Consider the following 15,493-nt stretch of genomic DNA (forward strand, 5'->3'; position numbering starts at 1 on the left):
TCACAAAATAAAAGGAAGCAGCATTATTACATAAGTCATGTTGTTGTGGGCTTTGTATTTTTTCCTTTAAGGAAATAGAGAATTTGTTTCACATTGCATCCATACATATGGCATATTAATAGCTTAGTAGTTAACAAAAATATCGGATCGGTATCGGCAGATGTAATGGTTGAGGTATCGGTATCAGATCAGAAAAGAAAAAGTGGTATCGAGCCATCCCTAATTTGCATCAGTTTGATTTTCATGCATATTTATACTTTGCTTTTTGAAACTACATTTTGATACCCTTTAAATTTGTACAAACCGACACAAATCAGACATATAAATAATGCGAAAATGTTCAAAGGTGTCATGTTCGCTGTCATTTTAATGCAGGCGTTGGTTTCAGTTTTTTGCTGATTAGTGATATGTGAAACGCATTTTCTTGAAAACTTAAAGGAGTATCTTCTCTATAAATTCTACGTACGTTAAATGCTTGCAAAGACTAGATTATTTTGTTCTATCTGTGTAGATACACGGATCAAGCAACTTGCTGTAACAAAGGGGATTTAAACACCATGTATTGATATCCATGTTATTGTTATCACCGGTTTCAAATCACCCGGCACCGAAAACAGTTTGAAATCAATGCAATTAGGGCGGTATTTTTAAGTATCAACATGTGAGGAATGTTATGCATCTCGTTTCTGCAATTAATACAATTTTGACGTCTTACCTTCTTTTAAGTGATATCTATCGGTTTGTAAAAAGTTAAAGGTTTGACATGTGAGGATCCCCTGAAGGCACACGTGGTTAAAGAGTACCGCACCGCACACCACAGGACTAGTTTATTCAGTTTGTGTGATTTGTTTTATTTTATACTATTAACATGTTGTATGTTGTTATTTTGGTATTATATTAAGTCTTTCATTGTTTAGGTCACAGAAACAGCTAGGATGCATAGCAACTATTTGTAATTTACGTGGATTTATCTTAAATTTGGATAGGATAACTTATTACTGCAAATGCAAACTATCGATAACGTTTTTGGTTATACTATGCTTGTGCTGCCATTTTGATTATTATAAAATATTTAATTATTAAATCGTATTTATTATCATTTTTATTAAAATGCGTATTTTGTACTCGCATGTCAAGCATAATTCTATTAAGGCTGCACACATTTAAAAAATAAAATCTTACCTCCAGATGTTTTTTTTTTTTTTTTAGATTTGAAGTTGAGTCCTTAGAGCAGACGTTATTGTCCCATGGTAGGCACATCTTGCACTTTAATATTTGTTCAATTTTCTTTATTTGAAAGTGAACAATTGCCTGTACTTCAACGAGTTATATCCCTGCTAACACACAATGTTGCCACAACATTGCAGAAACTTAATTTACGTTGGCACAACATTGTAGAGCTGTGTGTTACTAGTTGCGATGCTGACTAGCAGCTTCCATTCTGCTGCCTGTTGTACAATGGTGCCGAATCAGCCGCTCTTTGGCTAGAGACACGTAAATAAAAACTGTTGCACAAATACTACACGTGGGCCCCTTCAGATTCGCGCAATTTCCTTACACTTTTGTACACTTTCATGTAAATGATCTAGAAGTAATCAGTAATCTCTTACTCTTTTAAAATGTATCGGTAATCGGAATACTCGTCTGACAGGAGTAACTGTAACCGGAATACAAGTATCAAAATTCTGTAATCTGATTACGTAACGCCGCTACTTGTATTCCGTTACTCCCCAACTCTGGATCTAACACTGCATCTTTCATTAAGTTTGTATGTGTCATAATCTTGTTCTCAAGTGTAACAATAGCCTTCTTGAATATAACTTCATTAATATATTACACATGGTGGGACAGAGACTAGATGCAATTAAATATTTAGAAAACCTGAGGATATACTAAATTTGAATGATTGTTGCTATACTTCAAAGTAAATAACCTATACATGTCTTTTTTTTCCAAAGTAAAAACCATCCTGAAGTATTTTCCCCCTAGACAAAAGGGTTTCTATAACAAATAAAGTAAAAAGAGAAACATCTTAAATTTGTCATTACTATAGTTAGCGTACATGATATGTATAATTAAAACACCATTTACAGCAAATTTCATTTTCATACAATGACAACCAAACCTAATGTTGCCAGAGCTGTGATCTATCAATTAATAATAATTCCAGTACAACGTTCAGTAAATTCTAAATGAATTCAAGATGTTTGTAATAATGATAATGTTTAAATTTTAAAAATTAGTTTCATTATTCAGATGAAAGTAAGTCTATGAAACAATCACAATTCCAGTAAGTCATGACTACTCTCAATCATTGAATATTGTACACTTATTATGTTGTTGGCAGGGAGTCGGGTTGTTTTCGTTAGTAAACCTCATAATTGAGATTGTGATGACATCTAATCTAACTCAATAGATTTCCCTTTCTTCACTTAACACACTTAGCAGCACCTTTCTATTGAATTTTCGTGGAGGGCAGGGCAGGCCATTTTATCATGGGAGGCCTGTCGTGTAGTCCTGTCACCCGTGCACACATTATATTTAAAAAAACAAAAACAAAAACAGGCCAGGTTGCTAATAGCATCCTAAGCATCCCGGGCCGGTCCACCACTGGTTCAAGTCAGCAATTGAATAACCATGTGCATATGCACCTTGAGACAATCTGAATTAGATTTTCCTGAGTGTTTTGGTTTAACCTAGTCAGCTTTTGAGATATCCTAATATGTTAGATGGTTGTGAGGACTCTGACTGTTTCATCCCATGCGATTTTGGTAATTCAGTTTGATTTCAGTGACACCAAGCATCTGTTAATGTTAATTGCATTATTCATTTTTTTCAGGGACATATGCAATTTTGTGTCAGTGTCAGTGACTGAGTGTATCAGTTGTATGCATTGTTGCAGTGTGGAAACCACATATCTGGTCTTCAGTCTCTCTCATTGCAGGTTTCCAGTTAATCCTTCTGCCCCACTGTCTCTGTCTTTGTGTTTTTCTTGTATGGAAAAGCCTGCTCTGGTGTCTCTCTTCCCCTACTGACCTCTTGTGTATTCCATCCCTCTTTTGTTTGCTTCATAGATGTACTCCAACAGAGTTGCATTAGGTGACGACTTCATCGCTCTGCAGCCATTGTCCAGAGCCAAGAATCAGCTCGGGAAAATTAGGTAGAGTAGGAGAGCCAGTTACTACCTGATATGTGCATGTGGAAGACAAACTAACCAGCATTCAGGGGAAGGAGAGAGGAGAGAGGCATGAGACTGGACAGGCTTTAACCCTGCTGCTGGCATGTAGACTCTGAAAGGATAAGCATAACACAGTTTGCACCTTTACTCATGACAGCCATGAGGCCTTAGCCCAGCATGATGGTTAGGAGTTTGCAGTTCTCTATTAGTGCCAGAAGTGTGCAGTGCATTTCAATGTAAGGAAGGAGGGAGGTGGGGGTGGTGACATTACCTGCATGATGCACTGGTAGTGTCTTAATACTGTATCTGACGCACACCCACAATACAACTCCTTTTCCTGTTGTTTTGCATTGTATTGTTTCATGCATATATTGAATATATAGGAATTAAATAACTAGATGCTTAAAGAATACTTTTATTATCAGACTAGCTGAAACGGATCAACTACTGCAAATCAGAAAGATCATTTTTCAGCTGCACCCTTTTCTGGAAGGAGGAGTTTAAGCCATCCCTCTTCCTGACTGAAATTTGGTAAATTATGCATTTTAAATGAGCAGCATGTGTGCTCTAGACTGAGAGGAAGGGGGTTTATCACATGCCTGAAGACAAGTGAAACTGTAACTCTGCAATGTAATAAGAAGTGTTCAGAAAGCTTTTTAAAATTTAAACAAAGGCGCCTGTAAGTAACATGGACATGAGTTCAAATGGCGGTATTTTGAAAATCTGAAACCCTTGTATTTTGTCTCAGATTTTCTATGGAAATAAGAGGCCTGAACAACATGTCCAGTGGTGGCAGCAGGGGGTGCTGTGCTGTCCTTGGAGCTTTCTGCAACTCTCCTTATGTCGAGGCAGTGTCCTCTGAGACTCACACATTTTTTGTCCTTCTAGATGGAAGAGGATAACAATTCAGTCAGCTCAGAATATGACTTTGCTGAAAGCAGGAGCAGAGGCGAGGACAATTGGCAACTGTTAGCTACCTCATCCAGTCAGCAGGACAGACCTTGCAACCTCTAGGTAGTACTCCCACCCTACCCTATGTGTCTGCACTGGACTGCCGTTCTCCTCCCAACCCTCTATAGCACAGATCTGCCAAGTGAGGGAACAGCTGGGCTGTGTCCCAAATCGCCCACTTGTTCCCTCGTTCCCTTCCCTTGCGGGGCGGATGTACTACGGTGGCCATCTTAAGGGCTGTCCCAAACCCTTAGGGAACGAGTGAAGGGAGCCTAATCGAGCCGTTTGTGCCCTTTAATACTCCCTTTAGCGTAGTGTACAAAAGAGCACACTTATGCGGAAGTGTTTTAGCGCTGAAGTCCCAGAACTCTTTGCGTTAAAGGCGGAGACACGTCAACTGGGAAAATATAGCAGCGGCGGGTGCATATACATGTAATGTTATTTACACAGTTTTAGAAATTGTTAAATTATGTATCAAGGAAATGATATGTAGATAGATAAAATAAAATGATTATATAATCATGATTTAAATATACGATTAGAAAGTTAAACCAAAACATGTTTTGGAAACTATCATTTAATTAATTACTGAAGTAGTATCCTATAAAACTAGGAGGTGATATGGACAGTGTATTTCAAAATTATTATTATTATTATTTTTATTATTATTATTACTACTACTACTATTTTAATTAAATACAAATACAAGAAAAGACTGCGTAGGTACTTTTTATGACAAAGGCAAAGGTGCTGAATGCTGGCGCTGAAGTGTGTCCCATTAAGCGCTTTTAGTTACACCCTACACCCTCCTCACTCAAGTGCACACTCTGTGACGTAAGCACAACGTCACGCAAAGTGTACACTTGTCGAAGGGTGTAGGGAGCAAGTGTGCGATTTGGGACGCAGCCCTGGTGTAGAGAGGCAATGGGACAGCCCTGAAGAATGGTTTCTTCTATATCTATACCGTGATCCCTGTGGCACTGTGCTGTATCATTAATTCTTCAGTCCGTAGTTTATGAAATATATCAGCATCAATTTCCATGTATCTTTTGTTGCTCTTAGTGTTGTGTGTTGAGTCAGGTATTTATTTTATTTTTAATTTGCATGATCTATTTTTATTTTTCCAGGTTATAGCAAGGTGACTATACACTTTTGTAAGAACTTTTTGTATGCATTTCAGCAAGTGTTATCGTAGTGAATTTCATAAGAATAAGAGAAACTATACATTTGAAATAAGAGGAAACCTTTTGGGGAGGACTTTTATCCAGCAATATAGGCTGATGATGATCTACAGTACTGTGCAAAAGTTTTAGGCAGTTGTGAAAAAATGCTATAACGTAAGAATGCTCTCAAAAATAGACATGTTAATAGATTATATTAATCAATTAACTAAATGCAAACAGAAACAGTTGTGTAGGAGGAATAAAACTGGGTGAGGAATAGCCAAACTCAGCTAAAAAGGTGAGGTTGCTGAAGACAGTTTACTGTCATAAGTTATACACCATGGCAAGAGTGAGCACAGTAATAAGACACAAGGTAGTTATACTGCATCAGCAAGGTCTCGCTCAGGCAGAAATTTCAAGGCAGACAGGGGTTTCCAGATGTGCTGTCCAAGCTCTTTTGAAGAAGCAAAAAGAAACGGGCAATGTTGAGGACTGTAGACGCAGTGGTCAGCCAAGGAAACTTACTGCAGCAGATGAAAGACACATGTTTACTTCCCTTCACAATCGGAAGATGTCCACGAATGAGAGTCTGCAGGCAACAGTGAAGCATGATGGAGAAATGCAAGTTTGGGGCTGCATTTCTGCAAATTTGGTAAGATTTAATGGTCTCCTCAATGCTGAGAAGTACAGGCAGATACTTATCCATCATGCAATACCCTCAGGGAGGCATCTGATTGGCCCCAAATTTATTCTGCAGAATGACAACAACCCCAAACATAAAGCGAAAGTCATTAAGAACTATCTTCAGCATAAGAAGAACAAGGAGTCCTGGAAGTGATGGTATGGCCCCCACACCTTGATCTCAACATCATTGAGTCTGTCTGGGATTACATGAAGAGAGAGAAGCAACTGAGGCTGTCTAAATCCACAGAAGAAATGTGGTTAGTTCTCCAAGATGTTTGGGCCAACCTACCTGTTGAGTTCCTTCAAAAACTGTGTGCAAGTGTACCTAGAAAAATTGATGGTGTTTTGAAGGCAAAGGGTGGTCACACCAAATATTGATTTGATGTAGATTTGTCTTCTGTTCACTCACTTTGCATTTAGTTAAATAATCTATTAACGTCTATTTTTGAAAGCATTCTTACTTTACAGCATTTTTTCACACCTGCCTAAAACTTTCTCCCTCAAAGCAAATTACATACTGATCCCATGCTGTTCTGTAATATTGTCTTGTTCTTTTGAATACTTTTTTAAATTTTTCTAATTCCCATCCAGCTTTCGGTTTTTGTTTTTGAAATATTTTATGTATTGATTTCCAAACTGGAGATATTTTCTAATTTGAAACATTACAAAATCCACTTTGATAGATCCTTTTAAATTGCTTCTTCCACTAAAATGTCTGGCTTTAAAGCTCTAGATGACATTTTGTTTTGAAGAAGTCTGCTCAAAGAATGCCTTACACTTGGCTTCCCATATAATCACTATATTATTGATAGTTTATTTTGTGAAGTTCCTATGAAATCTTTATAACAGTCTGCAGTGGTTATGTGTCCTTTTTGTGGTAATTTCCTTCATCCTTTATTATAAGTCTAAATTACGGGGGAATCCTGAGAGGATATGAGCTCAGTCTACTGTGATTCCCTCTTCCCTTATAATCCCTGAGCCACGGAAACCCTGTGTTTGCATACCGTAATGCAGTAATCTCTCTGGAATGAGGACTGGGTAATCATTCAAGTCCGAAGCACTGCCCACCAAACACTTTCGTAGGAACCCGATGTCATGGTCCCCTAGCACTCCCCCTCTATACTCAATAGGGGCCGCTAATTCCCTGCCTTCTCCCTGCTCTCAGCATTCATCAGTCTGTTTACATTCCGTACACCCTTGTGCACTCGTGCTTCCACCCTCTGTTCCCATTCGCCCTGCACCTCCCAAGCCTGGTTTCTGCTCCCTTTATTATCCCTTACCATATCCCAGGCCATCAAGCCCGGCAAGCATTCGAGTTTTCTGTTCTCCCCTTCGGCCTGTCGCTAGCCCCTTGCACTTTCTCCAAGTGCATGTACATCGTGTTAGCCTCCTTGCAAACCTGATTCTCGGACGTCTCTCTGAAGCCTTCGGGTCAATCGAGAGAAGAGCTACCTGATGCCAACTCAGCAGGTGCATTTCCATGCTCGCGACGTTGGCGCTTGTGATACAACAACTCTAGAGCCAATACAGCAGAGCCAACCACTGTCCACTATGGTTCTCTGTCCGAGACCGCTCAGGAACCCTAGGGATCGACGTACTAGCTCACACGTGGCCGTGCTGTCTCCTATACGCATTCCCACCGTTCCCCCTTCTCCTGGTGGTCCATGAATGTTCCTGCTGCTACACTGTATATACTGTTGTGTTCAGCCTGGTCACTCTAGTTCTGACTAGCCAGCTGTGTATTTTGTTGGATTTCAGTGGGTCTGCCTCTAAGAGTTGCTCTATTGCCCTGCGATGTATATTGTGCAAGTAGATTTACAGCTTCACTCCTAGCTGCGCTAGTGGAGCAGCCAGCCTTGCAAGCGGAGGGAATAAGAGTTGCCTATGTAACGCCGCTTTGTACATGCTGGTTGTAGACAGTTCCCATTAAGAGCGTGACTTCGGTCCTCGCTTCTGGGCAGCACAGGTGTGGCCCCAGAGGGCCCCTGTGGCTCCTGTGGCTCCTGTCTGGAGTTGTGTTCACAAGGCCCACTAGCGGTACACCTCGGGGCAGGGTCCCTTATTAGCTTGCTGCCTACTCCCATGCGAGTAGTGAAGATGGCGGCATCACTTACTATTTTGACAGCCGGAAGTCCCGCCCTCCCTACATACCATAGACCGGAAGGCCCACCTCACCTTCCGGTTACCCCCACCTTTGAACCGGAACTTCTCCCTGGGTTATTCTTTGACCCTACCTGTCAGCCATCTTGGATGATATCGGCCATTTTGGATGTCAGCCATCTTGGCTGATATCAGCCATTTGTAAGGAAATAGGTCATCTGGTAAGATGTTAGCCATTTTGTTAGGGTGACATCCATCATGGTGAGTGTCCAAGGGCACCTCACCCTGCTGGTGTTGGAGGTGTAATGTTTAATAGCATAAACTATGTTTTTAAGGTTATATTGTTTTATGATATTGTTTTAGTACATTTAAAAAATAGGAAGTTTTAAATACATATATATTAGGTTATATTGTTTTATGATACTGTTTTAGTAAATAAAAATAGAATACGAAAAGTTTTAAATATATATATATATATATATATATATATATATATATATATATATATATATATATACACACTCACCTAAAGGATTATTAGGAACACCTGTTCAATTTCTCAATAATGCAATTATCTAACCAACCAATCACATGGCAGTTGCTTCAATGCATTTCGGGGTGTGGTCCTGGTCAAGACAATCTCCTGAACTCCAAACTGAATGTCTGAATGGGAAAGAAAGGTGATTTAAGCAATTTTGAGCGTGGCATGGTTGTTGGTGCCAGACAGGCCGGTCTGAGTATTTCACAATCTGCTCAGTTACTGGGATTTTCACGCACAACCATTTCTAGGGTTTACAAAGAATGGTGTGAAAAGGGAAAAACATCCAGTATGCGGCAGTCCTGTGGGGGTCGAAAATGCCTTGTTGATGCTAGAGGTCAGAGGAGAATGGGCCGACTGATTCAAGCTGATAGAAGAGCAACTTTGACTGAAATAACCACTCGTTACAACCGAGGTATGCAGCAAAGCATTTGTGAAGCCACAACACGTACAACCTTGAGGCGGATGGGCTACAACAGCAGAAGACCCCACCAGGTACCACTCATCTCCACTACAAATAGGAAAAAGAGGCTACAATTTGCACAAGCTCACCAAAATTGGACAGTTGAAGACTGGAAAAATGTTGCCTGGTCTGATGAGTCTCGATTTCTGTTGAGACATTCAGATGGTAGAGTCAGAATTTGGCGTAAACAGAATGAGAACATGGATCCATCATGCCTTGTTACCACTTGTGCAGGCTGGTGGTGGTGGTGTAATGGTGTGGGGGATGTTTTCTTGGCACACTTTAGGCCCCTTAGTGCCAATTGGGCATCGTTTAAATGCCACGGCCTACCTGAGCATTGTTTCTGACCATGTCCATCCCTTTATGACCACCATGTACCCATCCTCTGATGACTACTTCCAGCAGGATAATGCACCATGTCACAAAGGTCGAATCATTTCAAACTGGTTTCTTGAACATGACAATGAGTTCACTGTACTAAACTGGCCCCCAAAGTCACCAGATCTCAACCCAATAGAGCATCTTTGGGATGTGGTGGAACGGGAGCTTCGTGCCCTGGATGTGCATCCCACAAATCTCCATCAACTGCAAGATGCTATCCTATCAATATGGGCCAACATTTCTAAAGAATGCTTTCAGCACCTTGTTGAATCAATGCCACGTAGAATTAAGGCAGTTCTTAAGGCGAAAGGGGGTCAAACACAGTATTAGTATGGTGTTCCTAATAATCCTTTAGGTGAGTGTATATATATATATATATATATATATATATATACACTCACCTAAAGGATTATTAGGAACACCATACTAATACTGTGTTTGACCCCCTTTCGCCTTCAGAACTGCCTTAATTCTATGTGGCATTGATTCAACAAGGTGCTGAAAGCATTCTTTAGAAATGTTGGCCCATATTGATAGGATAGCATCTTGCAGTTGATGGAGATTTGTGGGATGCACATCCAGGGCACGAAGCTCTCGTTCCACCACATCCCAAAGATGCTCTATTCGGTTGAGATCTGGTGACTGTGGGGGCCAGTTTAGTACAGTGAACTCATTGTCATGTTCAAGAAACCAATTTGAAATGATTCGACCTTTGTGACATGGTGCATTATCCTGCTGGAAGTAGCCATCAGAGGATGGGTACATGGTGGTCATAAAGGGATGGACATGGTCAGAAACAATGCTCAGGTAGGCCATGGCATTTAAACGATGCCCAATTGGCACTAAGGGCCTAAAGTGTGCCAAGAAAACATCCCCCACACCATTACACCACCACCACCAGCCTGCACAGTGGTAACAAGGCATGATGGATCCATGTTCTCATTCTGTTTACGGCAAATTCTGACTCTACCATCTGAATGTCTCAACAGAAATCGAGACTCATCAGACCAGGCAACATTTTTCCAGTCTTCAACTGTCTAATTTTGGTGAGCTTGTGCAAATTGTAGCCTCTTTTTCCTATTTGTAGTGGAGATGAGTGGTACCCGGTGGGGTCTTCTGTTGTTGTAGCCCATCCGCCTCAAGGTTGTACATGTTGTGGCTTCACAAATGCTTTGCTGCATACCTCGGTTGTAACGAGTGGTTATTGCAGTCAAAGTTGCTCTTCTATCAGCTTGAATCAGTCGGCCCATTCTCCTCTGAACTCTAGCATCAACAAGGCATTTTGGCCCACAGGACTGCCGCATACTGGATGTTTTTCCCTTTTCACACCATTCTTTGTAAACCCTAGAAATGGTTGTGCATGAAAATCCCAGTAACTGAGCAGATTGTGAAATACTCAGACTGGCCCGTCTGGCACCAACAACCATGCCACGCTCAAAATTGCTTAAATCACCTTTCTTTCCCATTCAGACATTCATTTTGGAGTTCAGGAGATTGTCTTGACCAGGACCACACCCCTAAATGCATTGAAGCAACTGCCATGTGATTGGTTGGTTAGATAATTGCATTAATGAGAAATTGAACAGGTGTTCCTAATAATCCTTTAGGTGAGTGTATATGCAAACACACATATATATATATTATGTTTTATTTATCAATAGACACTAAAGACATGTACACCACTTTTCTTAGAGAGACACAGTGAAGCACTATTTGTGAGTACTCATGTATAAAATAATATATAATATATGTATATATAATATCATTTGTTTGTGCTCAAATGTATAGAATTAATAAAATACACACACACACACAATGGTGACTTATATTGTGACAAACAAGCATTTTACAACATGGAACATAGTCAGAAGTAGAAAAAGATACTCCAAAAAATGTTGTACAGATACTTGTAATTAATTTCTGGTTCACAACACCAACATGATTCTGGCAACAAAGTACATCAGGTATCTATTGTAAATTAAGTGAGAAACACTTAAGTTTATATTCCTTTGAAAATACCTTATTTTTCAAACCTACAAATACATGGTGACAACTGCAAGCATGAAACACATACAAAACACAGAAATAGGGACCACATTGCAAGGATATAATAAGCACAAATGGTATTTTACTGCAAATTTTAAGTTTTGTAAAATTATTTATATAACTTCTAGGAGTAATCTGCAAACTACATAGTGAAAATGCAATCAGTCTTCAGGAAACACATACAGCAGACTGAAATAAGCACAACGTCATATTTATATGACCCAAAACTGCATTCTGCTAAACCCTGAAACTCTGAAAAATCACTACAAACTCTATGTTTTATATAATGGCTTATTTCACAGACACAGAACCAAATAGGCTCACCCTCAACATAGTCCAACACTTACACAAAGTATGATGTAAACTTAAAGGTTTACCAGTAGTACAGGGGTATTATTAATCTATTCATGCAACTTTTAGATACTTGTGTAATACAGAGCTAACAACGGCATTGAGAGCGGGTAGCAGGGCTTAGACAATGCTGTGCGCTGGGGTTTAAAATGACTCTGTAGGCCAGGGCTTCAAAACCTTACCCCATTTTAACATGGTCAAATTAGCCTCCAAACCCTAAAATACTAAGACGTTTTTTTGTATCATATGTATCATGTTGTATTACTATGTACATTAATGTGGTTTATACTTTTGATTTAATATGACATAATTTTATCTTTATTTATTATTTATTTAATTACAAGTTCATATATATATATATATATATATATATATATATATATATATATATATAAATAAATAACAAATTCTATATAATAATATTAATAATAATGCAAAAACATATTAAGCAATCATATTTTTACTTACAAAAGAATATATATATAAAATAATAATTTAATAATAATAATAATTTAAAAACATATTAAACAAAACTCACCCTGACTTTGTCACAACCTCAGGATGGGGAACCTCTGCTGTAGACCCTCATCTACTCTGTCAACAGTTTGTAGGTGACTTGTAACACAAGGGCAGAAACATGAAAACTCAGTCTTGGTGGGGTGATTCTGTCCAGTGGTCTGATCTGATACAACTTTCTACTACATTTCATATTCTATTAAAATAGAACAAATGAGTAGTTCATAAAAAAGTGTTAAATCTGCTACTCTTATGAGTGTCTCTACAGCCCCTCATTGCTCCCTTGCATTACAGAGCATGACACGTGCTATTCACATTGAAATTCGCATTCATGTTGATGTAGGACTCGTCAACACAAAACTGTACAAAAATACATGAAATACATAAACAATACAAACATTAAGAACAGAAACTAATTTCAATCTGACATTTCACAGTATAGAAATTAAATCAGTTTGACTTACCTCATAGCTTTCCTCAGGCTCGGAGCCAGGCCCCGTCTTGCCATCAGCGTCAGAAGCTGAGCGCTCTGTGTAAGATTCAGAATATAGTTCAGCTGTGTGCAGTGAAGAGGGGAAATTGAGATGCAGAGCAGGCAGAGTGTCTGTGAGACTGATCTCTGTCCTGCTTGTCCTGCAGAGCCTCTCTTATCTGAAATGGCACTGGACACACCCAAAGCAGCAACGCCCCCAGACAGCAGGTCCTTAAGAGAGAACACTGTCAAATTTAACATTCAATAAAAGTCCACAGTTTTGACCATTTTCAGTTGAATTAATCCTCAGCATCAAATACATTGAGACTGTACACAGCTTTCAGATGCATTGTACTTTAAGATATGTTGTATATTTAGGCTACCCTGTTATTTCTTGAATAAAATGTTATTTTATGAGAGCAGTAAGAAAAAGGGGGAACAAAGATATATAATTGAATTAATAATTTTAAGCACTCTTGCTATTAGAAATAACTAAGATGAAGGCCTAAACTGGCTATCTAGTAACTGTTTAAAAAGAAATGGTTTTCTGTGAGTGTGCTAAAGAATTGAACTTCTCATTTCTGTCATTACAGTGAACTAACTGGAATACGTAGTATACACCTAACAATTGCTTAGAATGAAATGCTTTTCTTTATGAAATGTAAGATGAGTGCTCAGAATAATTAGACATCTATATTTCGACCCGGGCTTGATTATGTTGACAGTTTATGGCTGTGCTTTGCCATTAATCCAGATTTCACCTTGTTCTCTATGGGTTGGTTTCAGAGCATGATTAGCACTAGTTTAAGTACATTACTCAGAATATGGCACTCACCATTGTTTGGTATACACAATGATTTAGCCTGAAGGACAATAAACCATTGGTATATACTACTATACTAGGTTAGCAAAAGTAATGTACCCATGTACATAAACAACTTACAGTCTGAATTAAGCATTCTTGGCTCTGTCTCACATGTACCAACTTTTAAAATCTCAATTTGACTTACTAGTAAAAGTTACAAAGTGAGAGGGATTTAACCAAAGACAAAGAACTGTCTATTTTTTTTAATTAAACCTTAATCATTTTTGCCATTATCAATATGTTGAATACCTAAAATGTGCACATAACAGAAATATTGACAAATTTCTTTCTTTTTATTATTATCACTTTTAAGCCTTCACTAGTCTCATAAGGAAACACATTTCTGTGTCAATATTTCTGTTACTGTGTGCTAGATTTTATACACCTGTCAGCAATGGGTGTGGCTGAAATATCCAAATCCACTAATTAGAAGGGTTGTCCACATACTTTTGTACCATGTAGTTTAACCTGAGGGTGTGGGTGTGAGTGAATGCATGTAGAGGGTTAAAAAAAATTACTGATTCTAATCCATTTTCTTCTGTTCTTATGTCATCTGACTCTCTCCCCTCCTCACTTCCGCATCCACAGCTTACTGAAATGTATCAGGGCATCAGCTGCATGGACTCGGTATGCTGCTTCTCTGATGGGGAGACGGCCTGCGCTGCGGTGGGGAGAGTGGTGGATCGAGTGATGGGCCGCTGCGACCCTTCATGTGTCAGCAGGTGTGGCATCTCTCTCAATAGTCTCTGCTGCCGGAGAATCTCCTACAAGCTGGAGCACGACGAAGCAGCAGTGGTAGATGTGTAACACCCAGTGCCCTGCTCCCTGCCCCACTGCCTCAGGCCACACTGCTAACTTTTTAGATTTTTTTTAGACTTTTTATCCAGGATAAGAAACTGGGGAGGGACAATACAGAGAAGCAACAATAACAGTAAATGAAATGGCTCAACACCAAGGCTGTAAGGAATGTGTATGTTTAGGGGATGGGATTTTGCTGGCACTAGTTTTACAGAAAATAAATCAGAAATGGTACACTTTTTTCCCAAAATGTATTTTAAGTTTTTCATTTTCAGATACATATGTTTCTTGTGTTTATAAAATCCGGATTTCTGTGTTTGTGCGTGTGTGCGTGCGTGCATGTGTGCGAGGCATTTCTTTCTGAAAGCTAGCCTCACTAACTCTGAGGATGCTCTGCTTTATTGAGGTGGCAGGGCTGTTTCTGTGTTTTCTTCATGTGGCTGACCTGATTTTTATATATTGATGACTGCAAATGGTTGTTTCCACAACTGGTTTAAACTTTTATTTAAATATATATTATTATTCTGTACCCAAGATCCAGTGTTAATTGATTTTCTGTGAATCTTTTTCTTCCCCATGTGTTACTTTATTAAACAAAACAAAATATTAACAACATCTGGACTGTTTACAGTGGGTCCAGAGAGAAGGCGTTTAGCCAGTTTTGGGTATGCAAACCTTTTGTACATCTCGGCTTGCTTGTTCTTCTTGATTAGGATTTCTGGTTTGCTATAACCATGTTGCATTTCCAAGGCAGGAGGGAGTGAAGGGCATGCCTCTGACTCTTTCCTAAAAAAAAAAAAAAAAAAATCTGCCTTGTGCATCCTAGTCCACCATTTCAGGTCTCATTTTGTAGTCAAGTATGTATACAGTCATAAATAAAAACGGAAGCGGTTGGACACTCTCTACTGCAGCTGGGTTTGTCTTTGTGTCTTTGTATCTGGCAGGCTGGGATAGGCCCCAGCTCAGCAGCTCTAAACACTGAAGCCA

General features: G+C 39.2%; 1 protein-coding gene across 4 annotated transcripts in view; it reads left to right on the forward strand.

Annotated features, from left to right (window-relative positions):
* atp11b (ATPase phospholipid transporting 11B) overlaps nt 1–15,493 on the forward strand; it is a 146,963-nt gene that overhangs the window by 121,195 nt on the left and 10,275 nt on the right. For 2 of the 4 annotated variants that reach the window (XM_066708839.1, XM_066708842.1), the window contains one exon: nt 14,297–15,407. In XM_066708839.1, the coding sequence (XP_066564936.1) occupies nt 14,297–14,515 (219 nt within the window). In that variant the 3' untranslated portion in view covers nt 14,516–15,407. Of the gene's footprint in view, nt 1–3,074; nt 3,161–4,066; nt 4,193–14,296; nt 15,408–15,493 lie in introns of those variants that run through there. The other 2 variants (XM_066708841.1, XM_066708840.1) reach the window with 2 other exon arrangements.

The sequence above is a fragment of the Amia ocellicauda genome, chromosome 7 (genome assembly GCF_036373705.1).
Source record: "Amia ocellicauda isolate fAmiCal2 chromosome 7, fAmiCal2.hap1, whole genome shotgun sequence".
Taxonomy (NCBI): Eukaryota; Metazoa; Chordata; class Actinopteri; order Amiiformes; family Amiidae; genus Amia; species Amia ocellicauda.